The sequence below is a fragment of the Mustela nivalis genome (assembly GCF_964662115.1).
Source record: "Mustela nivalis genome assembly, chromosome: 14".
Classification (NCBI taxonomy): Eukaryota; Metazoa; Chordata; class Mammalia; order Carnivora; family Mustelidae; genus Mustela; species Mustela nivalis.
In genome coordinates, this window is record NC_139033.1 from 76,281,316 (window position 1) to 76,309,161 (window position 27,846).

At 34.2% G+C, this 27,846-nt stretch overlaps 1 protein-coding gene across 17 annotated transcripts in view; it reads left to right on the forward strand.

Moving 5' to 3' along the window:
* ANKRD12 (ankyrin repeat domain 12) overlaps positions 1 to 27,846 on the forward strand; it is a 123,019-nt gene that overhangs the window by 31,971 nt on the left and 63,202 nt on the right. For 9 of the 17 annotated variants that reach the window (XM_082697328.1, XM_082697330.1, XM_082697332.1 and 6 more), the window contains 4 exons: positions 11,503 to 11,650; positions 19,290 to 19,358; positions 23,399 to 23,545; positions 27,428 to 27,628. Coding sequence is in view for 11 of the 17 variants with exons in the window: in XM_082697330.1 (XP_082553456.1) it covers positions 11,503 to 11,650; positions 19,290 to 19,358; positions 23,399 to 23,545; positions 27,428 to 27,628 (565 nt within the window). In the remaining 6 variants the exon portion in view is untranslated. The remainder of the gene's footprint in view (positions 1 to 11,502; positions 11,651 to 19,289; positions 19,359 to 23,398; positions 23,546 to 27,427; positions 27,629 to 27,846) is intronic. The other 8 variants (XM_082697325.1, XM_082697336.1, XM_082697324.1 and 5 more) reach the window with 2 other exon arrangements.

Genomic DNA, 27,846 nt, shown 5'->3' on the forward strand with positions numbered 1-27,846 from the left:
TCATTTAGATTTTGCAGTTGTCTCCTAACTGGTATCACTCTCCTTTATCTAGTTAATTTTATACATTATCTTTGGATTTTCCTTTTTTGTTTTTTGTTTTTTCTTTTAAGTCTTTTTCCCCCTAAGTCATTTTCTTATTGAAGGACATCTGAAATGTTTCCGGTTTTTGGCAAGTAAGAATACAGCTGTGATGAACATTTGTACAAAAATCTTTTTTTTAATCACTTTTTTGAGGTATAATTTATATACCCTTGAAATTCAATCATTTAGTGTATAATCCAGTGATTTTTAGTAAATTTATAAAGCTGTACAGCCATCATCACAGTCCAGTTTGCTAAATGATCCTCATGCCCATTTGCGTTCAGTCCCTATTTCCACACCAACTCCCAGACAATCCCATATCTACTTTCAAAGTCAGGAATTTTAAGTATACAGACTTTGTTGTTTTCAAAAACTGTTTTGGCTATTCAGGGTCCTTTACATTTCCAGGCAAATTTTAGGATTAGCTTGTCAGTTTCTACAAAAAACCTACTGGGATTTTTATAGGGATTTTATTGAATAGATCAGTTTGGATAGTATTGACATCTTAACAGTATGCCTTCCAGTGCATCACCTCAGAATATCTCTGTTTATTAAGATCTTCAGTTTCTCTGAGCAATACTTTATAGTTTTTAGTGTATAAATCTTTCTTGTACTTCTTTTGTTAAATTATTAGTGTTATACTCTTTTGGATGCTGTTTTAGTTAATTTCTTCATGGATTTTTCATTGCTAGTGTAAGAAATACAGTTGATTTTTATATAGTGATTTTTGTATTCTGTGACCTTATTGAATTCATTTATTGGTTCTAAAAGTTTGTGGATTCCTTAGGATTTTCTACAGATGGGATCATGTCTTCTCCATATAAAGATAATTTTACTTCTTTTCCAGTATAAATACTTTTTTTTTTTCTTGCCTGATTGTACTGGTAATCTCTGCCTTTGATTAAAATGATCCATTTACATTTAATATAATTATTTATAGGGTTGGTTTTATATCTGCCATTTTTCTCTGTGTTCTTTTGTTTCGTATTCTTTTCTTGTTTCTCTCTGATCTATGCTGCCTTTTTTTATTCTAAATATTTTTCAGTGTACTATGTAAATTTCTGACTTCTTAAACTTATTAAATTTCTGATCTCTTGAATTGTAATCTTAAGAGGTTGCTCTCTGGATTATATTATGCATCTAACTGAATTAATATTGACTGACTTCTAGTAAAATATAGCAGCTTTGTTCCTGTACAGCTCCATTTCCTCCCCCTTTTTGGTGTTTTTATCTGTAGATTCAACAACATTTGTTATCAACCCCAAAATAGATTGGTACAGTTTTATTCAGTCTTTTAAAGAAGTAAGATGTATGTATTCGTACAGTTCTCTTTGCCTACCAATTTACCAGTTTGGTCACTCTTAATTTCTTCTTCTTTTAGACTCAAGTTACTGTCTGGTTGTTAATTCCTTCCAGTCTCTTAGAATTTCAGTATTTACTATAAGACAGATCTTTAGCCATGATTAGATTTCTCAGTCTTCATTGCTCTAGGAATATCTTGGTTTTGCTGTATTTTAAAAACAGCTTTATTGAGATAAAATTCACATAGCATATGATTTACTTATTTAAAGTGTACAATTCATAGTCTTTAGTATATTTACAGAGTTGTGCATTTATCTCTACTATTGATTTTAACACATTTTCACCCAAAAAAGAAACCCCCATCTATCCACCAGCAGTCACTCTTCATTCATCTCCCAACTAGCACAGGCCAAGGCAGTCACTAATCTACTTTCTGTCTTTGTGGAATTGCCTATTCTGGATGTTTCATACAAATTGACTTACAGAATTGTGGTCTTTGGTGACTTCTCAAAGGGCAGTTTTTTTGGATATAGATTTCTTAGTTGACTTTTTTTTTTTAAAAAAAAGATTTTATTTATTTATTTGGCAGACAGAGATCACAAGTAGGCAGAGAGGCAGGCAGAGAGAGAGAGGAGGAAGCAGGCTCCCTGCTGAGCAGAGAGCCCGATGTTGGGCTCCATCCCAGGACCCTGGGATCATGACCTGAGCCAAAGGCAGAGGCTTTAACCCACTGAGCCACCCAGGCACCCCATTAGTTGACTTTTTTAAAGAAAATGAATATCTCCCTACTTTCTTGCTTTAACTGTTTGTACTAAGTCAGCTATTTTGAAGATACCCTTGTGAAGATGATTTTTTTTTTTCATTGTGTCTCTCTCTTTGACTGTCACATGCTTCGGATTCCTCTGTATTTATTCTGTTTGGGGTTTCTTGAGCTACTTAGATCTGTAAATTAGTTTTCATGAAATTTGGAGTATTTAATTTACTGATTTTTTTTCTTTTCCATCTCACATCTGCTTTTAAACATTTCTTTCTTTTTTTTTTTTTTTTTTTTAAGATTTTATTTATTTATTTGACAGAGATCACGAGAGGCAGGCGGGGTGGGGGAGCAGGCTCCCTGAGAGCCTGATGTGGGGCTCGATCCCAGGACCCTGAGATTATGACCTGAGCCAAAGGCAGAGGCTTAATCCACTGAGCCACCCAGGCCCCCCTGCTTTTGAACATTTCTAATACATTTTCATTCACTGCTTTTCAAATCCAGTATTTCCATTTGGCACTTCTTGTAATTTTTCTTCATTAGCATTTTTTATTTGATAAGTCATTTTTGTCATAAAATGTTTTATTTCTTTAGAGTAACTGTCAAATCTAGTTTTTGGGCTTAGAGAATTTCTACTAAATACTTTCATCCTTGGTTTTTTGTATGTCTTAATTTTTATTGAAAACTGGACAATTTAGGTCATATACTGTAGCACTTCTGCAATTCTGGTTCTCATTATTTCCCACCTGAAAGTTGTAACTGTTGCTGAGTTTTTTAATTTATTTATAACAAAGTGTTAGGAATTTATCTGCAGTATTTGTCTCAACCACTGGCATCCATTTTTTTTCTTTTTCTTTTTCAGTCTTGTTTGTGTCTACACAGACACAGGGTAACCCTGTGTCTGTGTAGCTTAGTCAGCAGCAATTTATTTGTCAGAGGTTGTACTCAAATACCAGGAGCCAGTAAGACTTCCACCTTCTACTGGCAGACTTGCCTGTGTGTTAGGGAGTGCATTTATTATTCAGGCATTTTTGTTTTGTTTTGTTTTAAGATTTTATTTATTTATTTGATGGAGCACAAAGAGGCAGAGCAGCAGGCAGAGGGCAAGGGAGAAGCAGGCTCCCAACTGAGCAATGAACCCAGTGCAGGGCTCGATCCCAGGACCCTGGGATCAAGACCTGAGCCAAAGGCAAACACTTAACTGATTGAGCCACATTGGTGCCCGTGTTCAGGCATTTTTGAAATCTGCCCTGGCATTTACTTCCTGTTGGGCTCATCCAGGTCTTCCCTTTGCTTGTGTGCATTCAAGGATATGTAGAGAACTTGGGCCCTCCCAAGCAGTTAGTGCCTCTGCTTGTACACACAGTCTCCCAGTCAGTGAGGGATATATAGATTACAACTTTAGGCTAATAGGATTACGTGTTGTGCCCCTTCCAGTTGTTACCTACCCTGTTTGCTATTTTTATAAACAGTGTAGCTAGGTGTGGGCTTTTGGCTTTCTATACCAATTCAAGTTACAGTCTCTTGCAGCATAGATGCTGGTTTTCATTGCCAACCCCACCCTAGTAGCACTTCATGCAAGCTAAGCATCAGCCAGGGAATGAAAGCATTCCCCAGGCAAGAATACCAGACACTCACTGTTCTTATCCATAGTTAAGCTGTTATTCTTGAGGGGAAAAATGCTTCTCAATTTGTTTGCTTTTTTCAATTTCTAGAGACTTGAAGTGGTTGTTTTTGACAATTGTCTAGATTTATAGTTGTTTCTTGGGGAGGTAAGTTGCCAGGATCTTCACTCCACCATAGATAGGTTTCCCCAAATGTATTTTAATGCACCAGATGTGACAAATCTTAAGCAGAATGATTTCATTATTAGTGTTATCTAACAAACCTTACATGGGATTCCTAGTGTGTTATGTACTCTTTTATGACCGTAAGAATAAAACAAAAGGTGGTTAAGGCATGATTTAAATCTTTATGAAGACTCTTAACTGTACTCTTTCTGTTTGTCTGAAATGTTTTGCCCTCAGGACCCCTTCAGCATAATCAAAGATCCCAAAATGGGGTGCCTGGGTGGCTCAGATGATAAGCCTCTGCCTTTTGCTCAGGTCATGATTTCCAGCTCCTGCGATTGAGTCCCACATTGGCTTCCCAGCTCATGGGGGAGCCTGTTTCTCCCTCTCTCTCTGCCTCACCCCCTGCTTGTGCTCTCTCTGTCTCTTTCTCTCAAATAAATAAAATTTGGGAGGAAATAATTCCCAAAAGCTTTTTTATATGTGGGTATATCTGTTGATATTTGTAATATGAGGGGCGCCTGGGTGGCTCAGTGGGTTAAGCCTCTTGCCTTCGGCTCAGGTTATAGTTCTCAGGGTCCTGGGATTGAACCCCACATCGGGCTCTCTGTTTGGCAGGGAGCCTGCTTCCCCTTCCCTCTCTGCCTACCTTTTTGCCCACTTGTGATCTCTCTCTCTGTGTCAAATAAATAAAATCTTTGAAAAAATTAAAAAAAAAAGATATTTACAATATCAGAAATTTGAACTGAGAAAAAATTAAATGTATATTAACTGGTTTTAAAAAGCAGTAAAACTATTATATTTACACACATTTATTTTTATGGAAAACAACAATATATTTCAAAACAAGAAATATTAGAAGTGTCCTTTGTTTTGCACATGGCTATTAATGTCTGATTTAACAGAAGCCTACCAAATTCTCATCTGCTTCTGCATGCAATGTATTTAGATATCACTTGTCATGTAGGCTCTAGAAAACTCTATTATGTATTCTTGAGAGAATGACCAAGGTGCAGCAACAGCTTAGAATTATTGTGAGCATATTTCTGACCTTGCAGATCCTCTGAGATGGTCTCAGGTACCATACTTTGAGAATTGGTCTACCATTTTATGAAGCACATTAATGGAAGTACTGAGTATACAATGATGGGACAAAATGGAAGTATTGAGTGTACAATGATGGGACAAAAAGGAGAGAAGCAGTCAGCTGTAGAGAGTTCAGGGATGGTTTCACAATAGAAAAGATAATATGCTTTCTCAAGGATGGATGAATATGTGGCCAGCAGGAATGTAGAAGCAGAGGGACAGTCCAAGATGTAAAAAAAACATGAATCTTAACATTACAGTAGTATATATAAAATTAGGATGTAGCCTGTGGATGATGGATTGTAGGAAATGAACATTAGACAGGGGCCTTCATTATGGCCTTATGTGTCTTGCCAAGGAACTTGAAATTTGTTCTGTAGCCATTGAGTCAAAAGGGAAGGGCCATGGTAGAGAGCAGTTAGTGTTACTTTAAAAATCCAAGCAAAGGCAGTGTGGACAGTGGCTATGGGGGTAGAAGTTGGCAGATCTAAAAGATGCTGAATAAATTAAACTTGAGTATGTAGAAGGAGTAATCTGTGTCCACCCTGAGGTTGATTGAATTATCATTCCCTGAGAAAGAATCCAAGAAAGGAAATGGCTTGTTTTGAAAATAATGTTTGGTTTGTACTTGTTGGGTTGGCCACTGGCACATCCAACTGGAAGTATTAATAGGCAGTTCTATATAAATCCAGACTCAAAACAGCTCATTGGAGATAAATATATGAGGATTGGTAGAAAAGTAACCGTATCATTATAGAGATGTCATCCAAAGAGAGTGGAGTGAAAATGGAGGAGATATACCCGGAGGAATTCAAATCCTTTAAGAGTCATCAAGAGACAGGAGATGAGGACAGAGAGAATCAGGAGAGGCTAAGCAGAGAAGAATAGCTAAGGGAGTCTGTATGCCACATTGCACAAAGGTTAACAGGAAGGGTGAGGACATTGGATTTTCAGTTGAGATACCTAAAAATGACTTTGCTTGGTAAAAGTAATTTCAGTAGAGTTGTAGGGACAGAATGCAGTGCTAGATTTGAGGAGACAGTTAGAACTTTTAATTCTATATGTTTGAATATAGTAAAGGTTGCATTTGTGAAATTGCATCCTGACTGCTTGATATCATTTTGGGGGTTGAATTTATATGGCTGAACTTGTTAAAACTTTTATTCTTCCTAGGTACTCTTTATGTATCTTTTGAAAGCTGCCACTAAATCTACAGTAATGGCTAAGCATTGTTTTTATAAAAGTGTAGAAACAGCTAGCAAAAAACACTTTTCACTAACATACTTCTATTAAAAGCATTGCTTTGGTAAGTTAAGAATTCTTATTAATCATTAGATTTATACAGTAAATGGGAAGAATAATACAGACTATTAGGTTTTTCATTTATTAATTTTTGGCTTACTCAAAGTGATATATGTAACTTCTCAATCTCTCTGTTCAGTCACTCAGTACTTTTTCAAGATCACATACTTGTTTATTTGGGTAAGGGTCAGAAACTCTTCTGAAGCAATGTGCATGGTATTGCTCATTGCCATGTTTTAGGATTTCTGAGCAGCTTGAACTTGAATTTCTGAGCAGCTTGACTTGGCAGCTTGACTTGGAAATTGAAAGTGATTTTTTTCAGTTTTAAATAGATACTTAACTTAGTGAGTGAGTGGCCTTGAAGCCAGCCTCAAGCTTCTGAATTTTTTCTTCCATACAGTTTTGGATATGAATATACAGTTCTGATAGAAACCTTATTTACAGTTTAATATGACACAAACTATTGCTGTTATGAGATCCTAACTTAATAAAATAACCTGAACCAAGATTTAATTTCTTTTTTTTTTTTTTTTTTAAGATTTCATTTATTTATTAACAGAGGTCACAAGTAGGCAGAGAGGCAGGCAGAGAGAGAGAGGAAAGCAGGCTCCCTGCTGAGCAGAGAGCCCGATGTGGGATTTGATCCCAGGACCTGAGATCTCGACCTGAGCCGAAGGAAGTGGCTTAACCCACTGAGCCACCTAGGTGCCCCAAGATTTAATTTCTTAAATGCACTTAAGTATAGCATAATTTAAAGTAAAATCACATTGTATAGCAATATACATTTAATTTAAGATGTTTTCATTACCTCATTAAATATCACAATAGGAGTTCTTCAGAAATGTCTGCTCATAGTTCTTCAAGTATTGTATCCATTCAGTGCTAATCTGTGACATTTTTCCCATTGATTTAGTTTAGAAATTATTTTGTACTGTTTTCAGCTCTAAGTTAGTATTTATAATTTGTTAAAAAAAAGTCTTTGATAAAACCTTCTATGAAAATCTAAAATTTAGGTTAAATTCATGAAGTGTGGATATTAATCATTTAATCTGCTAAATAGCTGTCTTTTTCATCAATGTAATTCAGACCTTCATTATTTTATATCTAAGTGATAATAGAGAAATTTTTATTTTACTATCAAGTAATATAATACATGTAGAAAAACTAGAAAATACGTAGAAGAATAATGAAAATAGAAAATGCCTTGTGAAAAACCATCAAGAATCTGAGATTGTATTGTACCCTATCCTAATCAGTTTCATGGATGCTGGCAGGAGATACCAGACTTTTGAATGGGCTATTAAAGAAAGTTAATTTCTCATAACAATAGCAGTAGCTATCTATCAGCAGTTGTGCCTGTAACCAGAGCCCTATTTCCCACAAGGGGATGCAGAGTCAGGTGACAACTACAGATATGGGGCGGGGTGTGGGCGCGGATTGCAGATGTTTGCAGCACAGGAAAGGAGAACCTCAAATCTTTTATAAGGGATGGTAAGTCTGTCTGACTTACTCCCCCTAAAGGGAGAAATTATTTGTTATACAAAAGAGTAAACAGATCTGCCCTTTGCTGCAAGGGGAGAGACTGCCTTCCAAGGCTGTTCTCCACATAGATGTTCTGGAAAGGATAGTCCAGAACAGAGGGAGTTAGTGCCTCTTTGTAAGATATGCAAGAGAGCCATGGAGAATTCTAACACACAAGTAATGCCATTACCTACAGATGGCTCTTCATATTTTGGGTTGTGTCCTTCAAGAGTTTTCTGTTTTCTATTTTTTTCTTAAGCGGTAAATTTTTACCTCTTCTTTTGTCTATCTTACTGAGTTGGTAAAAGCTACCAGTATATTGTCTAACAGTAGAAGTGACAAAAGGTCATTCTCATCTTAACCATTGATTTTTGTTGTCAGTGTTCTTTTATTAATGTATATTGGGCCCCAGATGTTTACATTGATTTCATTACTGTGTATGGTAACTGTTGTATGTTACTGAAAGAATAGCATTAACATAAATAAAAAAGACTTAAAATATTTTAAAATGATCTAAGGCTCCTAGACTTTTCTGTGTCATGGATATGGAAGAAAAATGTGCCAGTGATTTGGTCCTGGACTGATAGAGTATTAATACCATTTGGTAATATAAAAATTTTAAGACAATTGGACATAATTATTTATTTTCGAAGTTTCTTTCCCCAGAACAGAAAACTAATTTTTAAAGTGTTGAAGAGTCTCATGAAAACCTTTGTTCAAGTAATAATTCTGAGGATTAATTTTTATTTTACATAGAACAGAACTGGTTGGTAGCAGTTACAAATATTCACACTAATCATATTGCAGAGGAGAGTATGATCAGTATGTTCGTGTGAACATTTTTCACTTAACACGTTATCAAATTGGTTTCTTTTAGCCTGTTCTATGGCTCGGAACAGTATCTTTACTTACATAGGTGCAAGGGAAAAGGGATATCTTCATGTTTTTCTTAGATTGTTTTATTAATAACAAAGACTCCTATTTCTAAGGCAAGTCTCTGGAATTTTTTTGGTTAATCTTTGTATTAATCATGCCTCTTTATTTCTGATGTTTTGACATCTGGGGCCTCCTGACTCAGGGGGGACTGCTACTTCCAGGGCTAGCCAGTTCCCAAAGATAGTGAACAACTCTCTTATGATAAGCATTTCATATGCAAACCAACCAGAGCCCAAACCCAGCTACCATCTGTGTCCAGCTCTCCCACTCTGGGCCACTGTCCCCCTGCCCTAACAAAATAAATCACACTGGAGCTGGGTACCAGATAGGTAAGAGAAATAGCGCCCATAGCCCAGAAATTGCTGCCATTACTCAGAATAGCCAGTCCTGAGCCACTTACTCTGCCTTGCCTTTTCTTTCCTGAGGAAACCACAATAAAAGCTTTTCCCCATGTTTCTCTTCTCTCCTCCTGCCTCCCAACCCACCTTGGTGCTACACTTTGTGGCCCTGTGTAGTGTGGCATGTCCCTTCTTCTTGAGAACTGTGATTAACAAACTGTCTTTTCAGTAGCAGTGTTCACCTTATCTGTTGGCTTCACTGTACCTGAGTGATAATAAAACCTGCATTTTAAAACAACTGTATAGGGGCACCTGGGTGGCTCAGTGGATTAAGCTGCTGCCTTCGGCTCAGGTCATGATCTCAGGGTCCTAGGATCGAGTCCCACATCAGGCTCTCTGCTCAGCAGGGAGCCTGCTTCCCTCTCTCTCTCTCTCTGCCTGCCTCTCTGTCTACTGTGATCTCTCTCTGTCAAATAAATAAATAAAATCTTAAAAAAAAAAAAATAAAACAACTGTATAAACTTTCACATGCATGTGAAACTCGATACCATTGGCTGAAGTGGAAAAATAGCTCAAGAGGTTTAACTTTATAACTGAGAAATAAATAATACGAGTCTGTTATTCTTCAATAATCTTTACCAGTTAAGATATAAGGAAGTCACGTTCTCTTCGTGATTTTGCTAATAGATTTATCAAAAATGAATGTAGACTCTGTCAAAATGCTATTTTTGTCACCTGTTAAGATCATTGTATAGTTAAAATCTTCTGATACAGTAAATTGTCTTAAGTGATTCTCTAATAATGAACTATTCTTATATTCTTTGGGTGAACCCTGCTTAATTATAATCTGTTATCTTTCTAAATTCTAAGACATTAATCTGATTTGACAGTTTATTTGGGATATTTTGTGTTTGTGTTTATTTTATAATTTCTGCCTTATATTCCCTTTGGTATCAGTTTTATTTCAGACTTATAAGATGGATTGTTGCTTCTTATCATACCTTCATACTGTAGTATTATCTACATGACATGTGAAATATCTGTCCCTTGAATTTTTTTAAATCTCTCTTAAAATCTTCTGGGTTAGGTACCTTTTTTAAACTTAGAATTTTTAGCTATGGAGTTACGGTCTTCTGTGATCATTGGTCTGTTGAGGTTTTCTGTTTCTTTCATGAGCCAATATTTAGTAATGTATGTTTTCCAAGAGAGTCTATTTTCCAGACCTCTTGAATTTTTGGTGGTATAAAATTGAATACAGTATTTTTTTTTAAAGATTTTATTTATTTATTTGACAGAGAGAGATCACAAGTAGGCAGAGAGGCAGGCAGAGAGAGGAGGAAGCGGGCTCTCTGCTGGGGCTCGATGTGGGGCTCGATCCCAGGACCCTGAGATCATGACCTGAGCTGAAGGCAGAGGCTTTTAGCCACTGAGCCACGCAGGTGCCCCAAATACAGTATTTTTTGATAACTTTTTAGTAACGCCCCTGGGGGTTTGATTTTATTGATTAAATTTGACTTTTAAAAAGAGCACTGTTAAAATTTTTATGCCTTGTCTACCCCTTCTTCCTTTATTTTCTGTCTTGGGTTGAGAGCTGGTATCTTCTGCAATCTGAGTCTACTTGCAATTGGCTTCTGAGAGTCTCTGTTATTACTATATCATTTATTATCATATCACTAAAATATTATTTTATTATTTGAAAGATAGAGAACAAGCAGAGGGGAGGGGTAGAGGAAGAGCTGACTCCCTGCCCGCCAAGCAGAACTTGATCCTAGGACCCCAGGATCATGACCTGAGCCGAAGGCAGATGCTTAACTGACTGAGCCACCCATATCACTATTCTTTTAAGCTCTCCTGCTATGGTGATATGGCTTAGTTCTTAGTATCTAGCAGGTTTTTCACAAAGGAGTCATTATAGCCCAGTTTATATGTGAGTGCCATGTCAAATATTTGGATTATAAATGTGAACTTGATAATGGTTGTAGACTGTGAAGGTAGGATACTCACCTGAATGGGTAGGCACAGGATATTAACAAAGCACAATATGTTTAATTATATCCAGAATTGCTTTTTCATATTTATGTATTTGTTCATTGATGATAACATCTATATTACACTTAGAGTTTTATTATATTCAAGATATTTTATTATATTCAAGATATTTAGTGTTTTTTTTGTTATTTTAAAATTCTGTCTTTAAGTAAAAGCAGGGGAAGTGTGAGACAAGTTAATTAATGTTGAATTTGTTGCTACTGGGTCTTGAATACCTTGAAGACAGTGGTTTATAATACATCTCTACTTTTGTATATATTTGAAAATTTTCTTCATAAATGTTTTAATACTGTATTGCTTAGCTGATATTGTTACAACATTATTCATATTTGATTTTTAATAGAGTAAAGACAAGATTGCATCATATAGTAAAACTCCAAAAATTGACCGAAGTGATGTGGGCAAGGAGATGAAAGAGAAATCATCCATGAAACGTAAACTTCCTTTTACCATTAGCCCATCAAGAAATGAAGAACGAGATTCAGACACAGGTAGAATAATTTGTTGTTCTCTGGCAAAATCTGAATCATTCTTTTCCTATGATTTTCTTCATAACATTCTTTTTGCACCCATTTTATAGAGAAATACTGATATTTCAGTATGTCAGATACACCATTTTGGGGCAGAAATTGATAAATTTCTCACCCAAACATGATTACTAATCAGATAACAACAGTTTGCTTCTTTACTTACTCTCAGCTTTGTTACAGATCTCTTACCACTTTCAGAACTTAATTTCCTGGGGAGCATTTCAGTGATGAAGATTTACTGTGATAGCATAGGATATGTTAGAGCTGCAAAAATGTTGAATTTTTGTGGACATACTATTGAACCCACCAGAGAAAGCAGTGTAAGCATTTTAGCTTCAGAAGTGAATCCAAAATGTGCCTTCCCCCACCCTGAAAAAAAATCACTAAGATTTACCTCCTGAGCCCAATTCACGGTACTTTTTTTCCTCAAAACTCTCATATGTCAGGAATGATCCTTGACATTAGTCAGTCCCAGTTGTTCACAATAGATTAAAATGTCATTATCACTATTTACTAAATCACTAGATTGTGTTGTACCTTGAACTAATCATTTCTTGAAACTAATATAAACTTCAGTGTTTGTTACGTATTTATCATTATTGTTTTATCCTTTGCATGAAGTACTAACAGTGAACTGTTTTTAAGAATGTTTTAGCTTCACTCACAAAAAGCATCCTAATCTGAATTTATGTACAAAGATTTTATTCTACTTATACTTTCCTAGCCATCTTAATCATCAGTATGGAAATGATCTTGACTCTGGAATCTGAAAATACTGTAAAGACGTTTGAAGTGCCCTATGCTAATATAGCTTTAGAAAGTCCTTAATTTTTATCATAAGCTTTTAATTAGGTAGGCCTCCTCTTGTGTATTTTGTTGTCTCTCTTAGCTTGAATTAGAAATTTTTCTTAAGCATGGCATTTTTAATCCTTAAAATTGTTCTTTTTTGCAGTGATTAAGATATTTTGTGCTTTGCTCATTTTAAGTTACACTGATGTCTAGAGATTCATTCTTTTTTCCTGAAGAGTGACGCTTTATCCTTAAGCAGTATTCTCAAACAATTAGTTGATCACTTATTGAGAAGATGTATAATGTGCCTTTAGATAGATAGGATTTAACTTTTCTCGCATTTTCTCCCTGGAAGTCCTTTTGTCTGTCATTTTTAAAGTACTTGCATTAACCAGGTTTTGTTTTCCAGGGACAGTGATATTTCTACTAGTAATTGAAGAAGGGATTTAGATAAATTCAAAGAATGTTAATACATTTTTAGAAGTAGATAAGATTTCAAAATAATAAACTTCCCATAAGAACCTTGTTATCAGATCAGCTAGATAATTTGTCTTTTGTTTATTGTAAAATAAAGGAGAAAATGTTATTTAGGAAGGCACAAAGTTTAAGCACTGAATAAACCTAATCTAATACATATTTTATTAACAGATTATATACTTTTTCCCTGCTACAATTTTTCCACTACTTGAATGTAGCAGAATGTTGCAGCTCTCTCTCATTAAGGTTGTTTCGTAACAAACTCTTACATATCTTTTGGAAAAGTTGTATGCTAACACTAAACAAGATTTTAGTAGATTTAAACATATTTTTGGTAGGCTAAATTTATAACTTTTCATAAAAAGTAGATGTAGGCTTTAGATTTGCTTGCGCGCGCGCACACACACACACACACACACACCCCTCTACCTCAGAGCATTAATAAGGATTTCCCCGGGCCCAAAGCAAAATGTCTTATTTACAATCCATCTGTCTTATTTTCATAATTAAAAAAATAATGTAGAATCCAAAGTAACCATCAAGTGGTATTTTCCATATGAAAGATAATTATAGCACTAAGCCCAGCATTTGACATTGATCTTTTTTATAAAATGTACTATATTTTAAATGATTATTTTAAATTATAAAGATATAAAGGGGGAAATATTTACAACATATATGAGAATCCTTGTTTCTGAATATATATAGTATTTAAAGGTCTCTGAAATGTGAAGAGAAAACAATGAGAGAATGAAAAAAAGATAAAAGCAAGTAGTTGAAAACAACAGAATTACTCTTGGCAAAGAAATATGTCTCAAAAATTTATCCATAGTAAAGAAATACAATATATAACACCTGACAAAATTGTTGGCCTAAATAGTACCAGATGGTCACTGGCCAGAAATAGGAACTTACTTTAGTTGGTCTAAATACTAGGAATATTTTGTTGGAGGTAAATATGAAAACATTTATCCAAAACTAAAGTTTGCTAACATTTGACTTTTTCTCTGTTTTGGGATTTAACCTATATAAGTAATTGATGACAGTGGAAATTATCTTTGTGTGCATTTATTTCTATTTCATTTATAATGGCAAAAATAAACCCAGGAAAATAGTATTAGGTAATAGTTTGTTCAGTTATGGTAAATCCAGTGAAGAAATACAATTTTTACTCTTAAGAATAACCTTATACAACAATACATGAAATGGAAAGATGTTCTTAGCATACAGAATTTAAAAATAAGTTATGAAATAATATGTACTGTTTGATTGCATTAAGACTCATATTTTGTATATTTCTATTTGTATTTATGTATACCAGGGCATATATTAACATACATCTTGAAAGATAAGATTGTTTAAAAGACTGTGTCACTGTAGAACTAAGCCTAAATCTAGTGGGTGTATTATGAGCCCAGAACAAAAATGTAAATATTGAATATAAACCCTGACTTAGGTTAAATAAAAGAGGTAGGGAATTGGGAATAAGGAGAAAATGTTAGCATTGCTACTCATATTATCTCTTATAGCCAGAGAATAACTGATGTTGTCTAAAACTGAAATACATAATTTTTAAAAATAATTACTTAAAAATTTTAATCTTTATTTAAAATTCTTTCATAAATTTATGTGTTTGTATTTTAGTATATGTTATCTCTTTTAGCGGAGAAGCAGTTTCTTTAATTTCTTCCTTCCTTCCTTCCTTTTTTCTTTGTTTCCTTTTTTTAAGTGAATTCTGTGCCCAGTGTGGGGCTTGAATTCATACTCTGAGATCAAGAGCAGCCAGCTAGGTGCCCTAGTTTCTCTTGTGTTGGATTAAGATAAATCTTTCAGCTTTTTATTTTTAAATAGTACACATATATTTTTCTGTTTGTGTGTAAATTGATTGCTCCCCCCCCAACCCCTGCCAGTTCCTTTTTTTTATATATATTAGAGAGATGCTTGGAATAATGCTCACTAGATGTTAATATTTTATTTCCAGGATTTGGGAGCATTTTTACTTTCTCTGTTTTTTTGTATGGCTTGAATTTTTAAAATAATGAGCATAATTATTTCTGTAAAACACATTCTTTTTAAAAGATACTCACACTATTCAAAGAAGGCTCAGTCGTTACCAAAATCAGCAATAATGCCATCAAATGGATAAGTAATTCATAGTCTTTATTTTGAGATACCCTTAGTGTTTCTTAAACTTCCTAATTCTTAATTGTTTAATATTTACTAATTTTTTAAAAGATAACTGCTGGGGCACCTGGGTAGCTCATTTGGTTAAGCCTCCAACTCTTGATTTCAGCTCAGGTCATGGTCTCAGGATCATGAGATCAAGCCCCAATTGGACTGTGCACTCAGCATGGAGTCTGCTTGTGATCCTTTCCCTCTCCCTGTCCCCCTCCCCGCTCAAGTAAATCTTATTTTTTAAAAAGTTAACACTGTAAAAAAAAAAAAAAGTAATTGCTTGACTAGACAAAATTTGGGGGAAAATTAGAGCATAATTTGATGTCATGGATCCTTACAGCTGTATCATACTACTGTCATACTACTACTACTACTATTTATTTCAGCAAATCTCTAATATATCTGCTTATTGTCATTTCAGTATCTATCCCATGTTGTCCTATCTTATCAGAGAATTCCCATAAATTTTGTCCCATGAAATGTTAAGGGGCCAATATATAAAGTGACTTATTGCACCTGTGGAAGCAGCTGTTTATCTAGAAGACAAATTATTCCTTATACCTACAGCTTTTTTTTTTATCACTTTTAGCTTTTGTAAGTTAATTATAGGTAAAATAGAGGTAAATTATAGCATAGTGTTTAATATCAGAGGCTTTGGAGTCTCTGACAGACTAGTGTTGAGTCCCTGTACAGTTCCCTGTTAGCCCTGGCCAAAAAATTTGAGCCCTTTATAACTCTGATTTTCTCATCTATAAAGTGCATGAGACACCATCTTAAGAGAACTGTGATCTTTAAGTGACATAACATATAAAATCAGTTTGTGATATGTTAATTAAAACAGAAAACTGACTAACACTGGCTTAAACAGATTGGATTTTTAAAATCTAATGTAATTAGATTACATTACCAAGCATAAGCAGTCCAGAGTTGGTATAAGTAGTTCAATAATGCCATCAGGGACTGAGATGTTTTTGTTGTTCTACTCTCTCAGCCTGAACTTGTACGTGGGCTTTTTTCTTAATATTTTGCTTTATAGTCACACAAATATTTTGCTTCTTCCTGGGAAGAAAGTAGGAGAGGAAGGACCAATGAAAAAAGTATCTTTCTTCCAATGAGACTTGGCCTTTTTATTGATGAAACATCCCTAGGAACTCTTCTGCCTGTGTCTCATTGGTTAGGCTATCCGAGTTGCAGGGGAGTGTGGAAGGTTAACTACTTTCAGCTGGGCATATTGTCACCCTAATCAAAATTGAAGTATTTCTGTTAAGAAGGAGAGAATGAATATTGGGTAGGCATCTCATAATACTGACACTGTATGTAGTTTTTAGTATGGTAGTTAATAACTGAAAACTGTTAATCTATAATAGTTATTTATGTTTCTACCTGAGTTACCTTTATTTCTGCATTGTCAATCAAAAAAATCATACTTCTTTTCTTTTTTAGTCTAATGGCATTCAAGGGGAAACCACAGTCCCTTGATATGAAAATACTAAACAGCTTTCTTGAGAGTACCCGTGAGAGTCAATTTTGGCCTTCAAACTAAATTTGTGATTATTTTGTTACAAAAAGTGCCATCGTGAGCGTGAGCATCTTTGCAGATTGTATTTTTATTATACCCTGAATTCTTTCTTATTCATTCTCAGGAGTGGGGTTACAGGGTTAAGGGTTAAATATTTCTATGATTTTTTCCAAAATAATGTATAGTGGTACAAAGCCACCAGTGCTATATGAATATTCTTTAACCTCAAATACCATTGGGGGCACATGCTTTTCTTTAGGTTTGATAGATCCAGTGTTCTACAGAGGTAAATCAGTGGTACTTCATCATTTTAGTTTGTATGTTTAAATAAGTAGAAAGATAAAATGTCCTTCACTTTTTTATAAAAATACTTGTTCTCTCTTTGTAAGCATTACTTAATTACTTACTAATTTTTTTCTTTCGGCATGTATAGAGAATGCAGCATGAGAAAATCCAAAGAGGCACAGAATGATCTGTTTCCAAAGTCCGTGATGGCAGTTCTGGAGCTTGTTTACATGTTTTAAACTAAATCTTCTCTGCCATCCGTCTTAGAAGTTCTGTTTTCCTGAAGTCATTGAAGGATTTACCCTGTTTAATAGAACTCAGACAATTTTGGAGAGAGGAACTTTTTAAAAAAGGAAACAAATATAATTTTTCTGGTAACTACGTTAAAGTAGCAAATAAAAGCAGTGCTTTGCTTAATAAGGATGATCACCTTTTGATGATTTGCATGGAGATTACTTATTACAGATTTTCTCTTGTTCCTCCCCCATCTTTAAAACTTTTACTTTAAAATTTTTCAGATACACAGTGCAAACCTTTTTAATCATTCTTGATTTTTTTTCTCTTACTCTCTTGCAACCTAAAACAGAATATTAAAAAGACGGCTTTTAAAATACAAGTATTATTTGTCTTGCCTTGCTGCAGAGAATGTAGCAGGGAGAGAGAATTGCTCTGCTTAGCACTCAGTGTTTTACAAAAACCTCATAGGGTGTACTGGTCTCAGTATAATGCAGAGGGAAAAGTGGGTAAATCAAGGGACAAGATACACAGAAACTTTTACTTCAGCTCCTGAATTAAATCTTAGTAGAATAGTCATTCAGATGCACCGAATATAAGCATACTTATTTGAGTAAAAGCCAAAATATGTATGGAGTCAGAGTGGATTAATTTATTACCAAAGGAAGATTTGAATAAACTATTATACCACTATATTATGAATATAATTTAAAGTTCAGTTTAACCATTGTGCTTTTTTTTTTTTTTTTTTTTTAAGATTTTATTTATTAGAGAGAAAACAAGCAGGCAGAGTGGCAGGTAGAGGCAGAGAGAGAAGCAGGCTCCCACTGAGCAAGGAGCCTTTTGCGGGACTTGATCTGAGGATCCTAGGATCACAACCTGAGCCGAGCAGTGGCCCAACCCACTGACCCACCCAGAAGTGCCTTAACCATTGTGCTTTAATCTGTCACAGTAATATATCTGCTTTCAATAACCCATTTAATTTGATTTGTTGGCACAACTTAACTGGTTGCTGCTTTTTCTTTTCTTTGCGGTACATGGGGGCCATTTTTGCTTGTCTTTAAAATAAAATATCAAATATTCATCATGGAATTTTTCTAGTTGCTAACTTAATGTGTTCAGTTTTGAAATAGAAGCATTTATTGAAAGGCTTGTCTTTGAATCCATTTACCCACTTGGCTTAGAATTGGCCTAAATATTATTTTATTAGTCATTTCTTTCAGTTGAGTGAGCCTTCTCATTATTAAACTTGCAGGTTTATTTTTAAAAGTTTCAAATACTATGTTTTATTTCCTAAATGGTTTCTTTTTTTTTTCCAACACTTGTTTCTTTATTCTTAACTGAACTCATGAATAAGATCTATAATAATGATTTCAGAAAGAAAAGTATATGTCAATAAGTTGAGTATATGAGGAGCAAAATAATATTGTGTTAAAATGGCATATTGTTTACAAGTAAATGTATCTGCTCTGGCCATACTGCCAGAAGTCAATTGGAAATATTTTTACTTGTCATAAATTGTTAGGCAGAATTCCATATTCTTATCTTAGCTGATAAACTTTGTTCTGATATTAGGCTGCTTTCTCTCTAAGAGGTCTTATGTAGTGCTCAGTGCAGTAATTCATACCACTCAAAATGTATATAATTTATAGAAAGGTCTGTGGTCTAGAGTGATACTGCTGTCCAAAGTGTTCATTGTCTTCTGAATAGTTTGGCATTCATAGAACAAAAAGGGTTTATTCATGTCCTTTATTCAGGTTTTCTAAAGACAAATTCTAAGCAGAAAAACAGTAATAGAATATTGCCTCTTTTATCATATTCAAAGTATGAAAAAATACATAGCCTCAAAGCAGCATCAATAATAACCTATTATTGCAAACTGCATGGTTGACTTTCTCAACTTTAATATGCCAGTTGAAAAAACTGAAATCTTAGCCAAACTGAAATCTTCAGCCAAACCTGTGTTTTAAATGTGCTTTTGGCTTTTCTTTAAAAGTTATCTTTTGGACAAACAATGATAGATCATTGATTAGTGATCTTTTGAAAAATGTTGGTTTGTTGAATTCTGCATTTCCCTTCGTGTACTTTTTTTCTTTTCTCCTGTCTCTTCTCATTCTGTAGATTCAGATCCAGGACATACAAGTGAAAATTGGGGGGAGAGACTTATATCTTCTTACAGGACATACTCAGGTAATTAGATTATCAGGGGCACCTGTTTAGACAGTGGTTTTTTTTTTCACATTTACAAGTAATTATTGTACTATAAATAACTTCTTTTCAAACCAGTATATAGATATCTTTGGTTAAATAAGTGAACTTATATGAGTGGCACTGAATTTTCCAGTTTTTGTTTGAGGTATCTAGTGCATCATATCCAACACATGCTGTGTGTGAACATTATAAGCAGGAGTACTTTGTATCACCACTCAGTAGTTGTATAGCACAACTTATGGGGCACCATTCACCTAGAAAAGAATATAAAAGTTAGCCCATTGGCAGTGTAGCAATCCCTATGGGAAGATACCCAAGGTCCTTCTTCATCTCTTTTGCTCTCAACTCTTCATAAGATATACGAAGTCTTCATAAGATATACCAAGTGTATTGGTCTTGATAAACAGTGCCATCTTAGGCTTTAATCATGCAGTGGTTTTTTGTTTTTTGTTTTTTGTTTTTTTTTTAATTTTTTGAATTTTTGGTTGAACTATCTTTAGTCTATTGACTTCACTGCCCATGTTGAATTTAACAGTGGATTAAAACAGCAGCTTTCCTGGAGACATGCCATTACCATTAACTGTGTTGGAATAGCTTTATTTGTGGCACCAGGTATTATGCTTCATAATTGCTCCAGATAGAAGAATACAGGAGAATATATATAAATACTATCTAGTATGTGAAACTAATTAATTATTTTGATTATCCTTTTTTTTAATGGGCTTACATTTTTATCTCTTAACTTTTTTATGATGTAAAATATTATTTAGTCCCTGGGTGTCCCAAGTGTCCAGCTTTCAGCTTATGACATTTAGATATAAAAAATTGAAAGAAACCTTCTGTTTGGGTATAGTTTTTTATTATTTTATAAATTTGTGGGGTTTGGGTAAAGGTGGTATAAAACTAAATATTTATTGTTAAAATTATCCTGAAAGCTATTAATTGAGCTGATGAGTCTGTAGTATTTGATTATCAAAATTTTTAAAAAGCCTGCACTTACTGTGGAGTTAGGTATACTTTTCTAACACCAGAACTCCCCAAGGCCTGGGTGTACCTGAAAGAGCTATATGGGATGAAACCATTCATGATTTGAGTATCAGTGCTGGAAATCAAAAGATACACACACCTCTAACTTTTAGAGATATGTGTAGTTGCTTTAGAACTGGGGAGCAAGGACAGCATTTTTTCTCAGAATTGAAATATATACATCCCTGTTGAGTTACAGCTCCATTGCCCCATTCCTTCCACAGTGACTGCTTTGTGGGGAAGTATCATATTCTTTCATTTCTGAGACACTGGATTATGAGCCAGTTCCCCAAGAAAGAAATTGTGTCTCTTCTACTTAATGTACTCTACACTTGAGATGTGACAGTGTTGACCTTTCTGTTTATTTTGACAAGTCCTGAAAAGAAAGCATTAATTTTCACAATTATAAGACAGAGACATATCTGTATTTCTTAAGTTTCTCTGAACCCTGAAATGAAATAAAGAATTTTGGATTGTTGAAAATCCATTTCTCTGTTTTGCTTTAGTCTTAAGTAAAGCACTTGGATTTTTCTTTAAAAATCTCTTGAATGGCTCAGTGGAATCTCAAGTCTGTAGGAGACTGTGCTAAATGAGCACCTGTCAGTATTCCTGCATTTAAATTTTAAAATTCTGATCCATTATTTGGACAAATAAATACATATTTCAGTTATATTTGAGAAACACCAAACTTTGTCAGATTTATAGATCATTTTTTATTTATGACAGATCAGAAAACAACTTCTTCACAGAATACATCCTAGATAGAGTTTCATTGAATCTTAAAACTTGAAAAACATACTTTGGGACATACTAATATAATACAATTTTGGAGAATGGTACATAGTTATCTCTAGTGTAGCTACCAGCATCTGTTTTCTTACCTTCTTTTCCTGTCTCTCATATAAAACATGAACTCAGACAAATGACTAAGAAAACTCAATTAAAGAAAGAGTTCAGATTGGATGCTAGTATCTAATTTGAATTTTTTGCTTGACTATTTGGAACATGTACAATTATATTCGTTTCCAAAATGTAATCATTATGTCTTCGATCGTTTGGCAGCTAGAATGCTAAAATGAATTTATAAGTATCTCACTTTTTCCTGTCAGCTGGCTGCATATCACTTCAGAGCATATTCTTTTTAAAACATTGCATGAAAATGCCATAAGAAAAGTGGAAAGTCCATTACTTTGCAAATACAATATTCTCCCCCAAATTTTAGAAAATATTTTAGGATAGATTCTATGTACATTTTCTTCATTTTGTTTCCTCCAGTTACTAAACTTTACTTCTTTCTAAAAAATTCTACTTCTTATAAAATTTTTACGTTTAAATATTTTAATTTTAGCTAAGTACATTCCTTATATTTAAGGATTTGTTATTTAGATGGAAAATCATTAAAACAGTAATTATGATTCCTCGTTAAATATGAGAGAACCAAAGCATACAGAACATTATTAGAAGAAAGTAAATGTTTCAGGAAAAAAAATCAGCTTCTTTGAAATACCTGTTAGGGACTTTTAATGAACAAATTTAGTAAGTTAGGTGAAACACTGTGCTGAAACTGGATTTATACTGTCAGGCCATTAATGATAGTGAAATGAGGAATTGGAAAAATAAAAGAATGTATTAGAACTATTAAAGGCTGACTTAAGTAAATCAGGTTTTTTGTTTTTGTTATGTAAAATATCAATAAGTAGACATTTTGGAGCTATTGAAGTTTGACTATGATTTGTGGGCAACAGAATATTCTGATCTCTTAATTTTTCTAGACCATTAGAATACCAGCCATTGTATTCGAATTAACTGCAAGAATTACTATTTTAAGTTCTTATGCCCTAAATAATAATAATATTTAAATAATATCAAGCTCTTACTGGTTTCTTGAAACTTGCTAGATTAATAAATGCTTATGATCTCCTGGAGTAGTCTATTTGCTGGCCACATCTGCCTTAAAAAAATGCAATATTGACTACTGAACCTACACCCTTCTACCATTTCTGCTGTGTTTTATACTTATTTAAAAAATTTACTTATTTATCTCTGTAGCCCATTTTTGCAGGGACCTTCAAACCTAGATCAGTAAATCTCAATTATTTATATAGGATTTCCTAAGAAATAGATACCTAGACAGTTAACCAGCAGACCCTCTGCATTAACTCTCACCTGAGTTGTCTCCCAGAGAAGTCCTACAAGAGATACTTGTATCTCTTTGACTTATAGAATCCAGTTTATCTGAAATTCCTGGGACTTGATGCAGACTGTATTGGCAAAAGATTTCCCAAATAACTCAGCCTAAAAGCTGGCTTTTTTTTTGATGGGTCAAATCTTTTTGAAAAAAGTCCTTAGACATTTTGGATCTTTGCAGAATCTCTGTTAAACACCCCCACATACCTACATACACACAGAAATCTTTAATATGCTCAGTTTTAGCTTTGATTAATATCATTCCATGTTCAGCTATCCTGTGTCTGGAATAAAGTGATCCTTTGCTTTTTTACAATAATTACTTTGTGTGATGAGTCTTGTCTTAAATACTCACTTTGTTAGAAGACTGTACCAATCATTAGTGGAATTTGGGAAGTAATTTGAAGGAACATTGCTGTAAGGGCTTAGCAGTAATTAAGAGTAAAATTATAATGAATGAAAGAAGTTTCAAAAATGAAATACTAAGGAATGTTTGAAATATTATTGAAAAAGTTAAATTTTAAAAGAACAGATCATTAAAATACAGATTTGACAAGGAATGAATTTCCAAATGCTCTTAATTTTCAGAAAATAGTAGAATTAATGTATTATTTTCAAGACATTCAGAAAGAAATTGTTCATATGATAAAAGTCTAGTGCTCTTTTGTCAGCATACTACTAGTCTGTATATTGCACATGTTTCTCATATACATGTATAGCATCTGGTTTTTTTTTTAATTTTTTATGTTTTGCTTTTCAGAGCTTACGTTTATTTCAAATTCTTACATGTTTATTAATAATTCCAGAGAAAGAAGGTCCAGAAAAGAAGAAAACAAAAAAGGAAGCTGGAAATAAGAAGTCCACACCAGTTAGCATTCTTTTTGGTTATCCACTCTCTGAGCGGAAGCAGATGGCACTTCTTATGCAGATGACAGCAAGAGACAACAGTCCAGGTGACACCATCTTTGAGTACATATGTATTCTTAGTTTTACTCAGACTTTCTATCCTTATTTTAACAGTTAACTACTTTAAACTTTTAATTTTAAAATCTTTTTCTTGGATTTAATAAAAATTTCTTATTAACATGTTTGTAATTTTACATTTATTTGCATGATAATTGTCTGTCATGTCCAAATAAGGATCTATACAAGAGCAGGGATCATTGCATTTAGAGAACATTCAGTAAATACTTTTCAACTAAAATGGGTCATTTAGAAATGGTCTGTCAACTTGAGAAATCCATTGTAGCACTGTGTGCTTTCACCGTACTAAAGAGTCTTAACCACAGTTTCTGAAAAGCTGCTTCTAGGTTTATAGTTTACTTTTAAGTTTGGTAGCACCCTCCTGATAAACAGATAATCTTATCACATGAGTACTATTATGCAGTAGTGTAATCCATGTTTTTTTGTTCGCGATCTGAATTATTTTAAAAGGAAAATGTCAGGGTGCCAGGTGGCTCAGTTGTTAAGTGTCTGCCTTCATCTCAGGCTATGGGTGCTGGGATCAAGCCCGGCAACGGGCTCCCTGGTGGACAGGACACTTGCTTCTCCCTTTCCCACTCTCCTTGTGTTCCCTCTCTCACTGTCTCTCTCTGTGTCAAACAAATAAAATCTTAAAAAAAAAAAAAAAAAAAGTCTGCAGCATACTGTGTAAATTTATATTGTATTGCGTTGCAGACTTCCAGTTAAGGTGATATACTACATGTATGTGTGTGTGTGGGGGGGGTTATTCCAATACTATGTCCTCCAAAAATAATTAGATGGGTTACAGCAGAACCAAAACAATAAGGGAGCAAACCACCCAACCTGCTAATTAATTAAAAGGAGCTACAAAAAGGTAGATGAAATCCAGGTCGCTGAGCTGAAATGGTAATTACTATTGAGCATTGAATGCATTCTGGCAACAATACAAAAAAATTTTAAGTTGTGCAGTTCTTATTGACTGATAAAGTAAATTCGTTTTGTCTAGAGAAAAAAAATTCTTTTGGCTCTGAATTCAGGAAATCTTTATATAAGATTTTGGGTCTCCCATCCAAGTACTAACCAGGCCCGACCCTGCTTAGCTTCCGAGATCAGACGAGATCGGGCGCGTTCAGGGTGGTATGGGTCATGTGACAAGACCCTGTTAAAATGCATTGAAAAGGACAGTTTCTCTAGTGAAGTTTTCTCATATTGGCTCTTTAAAAAAAAAATAAACCTGGGATAACACGGTAAAATTCTTAGTTTCTGTGTATTGTAGTTTCCATCAAATCGTGGTATATCTGATATCTTTTACTGATAAACAAGTTTTAGGGCTTCCCGCTTTTTTAAGTAAAAGTATGTTGTTTGAGGTTATTCTCCTACCTTTCCACCCCCAATTTCTGAAAGACTATAGCCAAATTAAAGATAGTATACATTGTTAAAACTTTAAATGTTTCTATAAAATGTTAACTTCGTGTCAGATTTAATAGTTAGAAGACTTATATTTTTTAAATTTTTCTGAGAGAGCAAGCATGTATGAGCCAGGGTTGGAGGTTAAGGAGCAGGGCAGACAAGGAGAGAGAGTCTTAAGCAGGCTCCATGCCCAGTGATGGGCTCAGTCTCCTTACCATGAGATCATTACCTGAGCCAAAATCAGGAGTCAGACACTTAACCAGCTGAGCCACTTAGGTACCCCAAGAAGACTTTTATTTTTTATTTATATTTTTTTAATCCTTTATTTTTTTTTTAATTTTATTTATTTATTTGTCAGAGAGAGCAGAAGCGTGGAGAGCTTCAGGGAGAACAGGCAGGGGAAGAAGCAGGCTTCCTGATGAGGCCAGGAGCCCGATGATGTGGGACTTGATGTGAGACTCGATTGCAGGACCCCAGGATCATGATCTGAGCCAAAGGCAGACGCTTAACCAACTGAGCCACCCAGGCATTGGAGATTTTTACTTTTAAAAACTGATTTTCTTAATACCAGGAACCTTTATTCTTGGGATAAATGAAAAGGCAAAAAGTTAATCTTACCTCATCTCCAGTATTTCTTCTAGAAATTTTCTAGGCATGAACATGCAAATGCATACCTTTTGTTGTAGTTTGTATTTTTTTGTTTTGTGATTTTGTTGTTGTTGTTGTTGTTTTAAGTAAACTCAACCCCCAACATGGGGCTTGAACTCACAACTTGAGCCACTGATTGAGCCAGTCAGGCGCCCTGTGCTGTTTTTGTTTTAAAATATAAGTAAGATCACACTATAATGCAGTTGATTCTTTCCATTTAAGGATTTTTAGCCAACTGTATTATATGTAGAACTAGAGTAGAAAGCTTTTGAAATACAGAGCTGTTTGCCAAAATATAAACATTCTTGCAGTTTTTAGGGTTTATTATTTTATCCATTACATAATTAATTTTCCATGTTTATGTTATGTTTAACCTGATTGCCATTATGGATGATATCATTATTTTATGTATGGGAATATTACTTTGAAATGGCTAATAAGATTTTATATGAATTAATTCCTTGCAAGTTGTATGAAATAACAAGTACATTTCATTTTTAAGAAGTTGAACAGCTAATTTTCTTAATAAATAATTTGACTGTAAAGATCATAGTAAAATTCATGGGGCACCTGGGTGGCTCAGTTGGTTAAGCATCTGACTTTAGCTGAGGTCATGATCTTGAAATCCTAGGATCAATCCCCGTGTCAGGCTCCACACTCAGCAGGGAGCCTGCTTCTCCCTCTGCCCCTCCCACTGTTCATGTTCTCTCAAATAAATAAATAACATCTTTAAAAAAAAATTATAAGAAAATTCATTTATTGTTCATTTCATATGTGCCAAGAAGTCATCTAAACAGTTGACAAACGGTAATGAATAAGATAGACAGCTATCCTTGCTCTTATGGAGTAGTACAGAGAGGAAACTGTTACTGATGCAGTATACTTTAAAATCCAAAATGTAAATTTTAAACTTTTTTCTTATTGAGGAAAGAATGATAGTACTTTAGTGCTCTAATAATGTCTGTTTGCAAGAAAATCATATATGCTGGAAATTTATTTTCCATAGAGTTTTTTTCTCTTAGAATAGTTGTTTCTTTTAAATTGTTGTAAATTTTCAGAATTAATTATTAACATGATACATATGTCTGGAAACCTTAACTGATTAAAAAACCTATTTTGTGTTTTGTTTTGTTTTTTTCCCAGTAGTTCTGAAATTGGGACAAGAGGGAAAACTTTGGGCATCATCTTGTTTAATATTTTGTTTTTGGTATGAACACTGGAACAGAAAATCAAAGGAAGAGAATCAAACCAAAGAAATATTTTTTTCTCTTTTATCAGCCCCCTTTTTAAAGCCCTTCCCAGACTGTCCTTATCTCTTACACATCTTAAGCTTCATTTTTATGCTAAAATCATCCATGACCTCAGTTGGCATTTAATATCAGAATGGAATTCTAATACTTTGAGTTAGAAGTGTGAACTCTATCCTTCAGTGTCATTTCATCTAGGTGTTGGAATAATAGAATAACATGCCATGAAAAATACATTGTTGTTGTTTTTTTCCTAGTTTATCAAGTTATTCATTGAACAAACATTTTTAGGGCACATACTTGATACTTTATCACTTCAAGCCAATTTTATGAATTGACAGAATAAAACGTTTTTTCTAGATTTACTCATGCAATATTTGATGACCCTAAAGGAAGACCTACTCCATGCATTTGGATCAATTATTAATATATCATGTAAACCACATTTTGGAGTGTGAGAGTGAGAAGATACTCCCCCATTCCAGGAAATTGCACATTACAAAACTTTCAATGAACATGCAAAATATTTAGCCTTAGAACTTTCATTAGTTTCCTTTTTTCTTACAGATTCCACACCAAATCATCCATCACAAACAACACCAGCCCAGAAGAAAACTCCCAGTTCCTCATCTCGACAAAAAGATAAAGTTAATAAAAGAAATGAACGTGGTGAAACTCCTTTACACATGGCAGCTATTCGAGGAGATGTGAAACAAGTCAAAGAATTAATAAGTTTAGGGGCAAATGTGAACGTGAAAGATTTTGCAGGTAAGATTAGTAATTAAGGACTAATGCTCAGGAACTAAAATTTATCAGTTAGACAGAGTCTTGTTATAATCTGTATTCCGATATTCTTGCTGAAACAAGTTTTCTAAAAGTGTACTTCATGCAAAATTCTTTTGGACTATGTACTTAAAACCCTGATCCTCTGCTGCAATTCCAAGTCAAGAACTATTCAGATTTTTAAATATTAAACTTCTACTTTA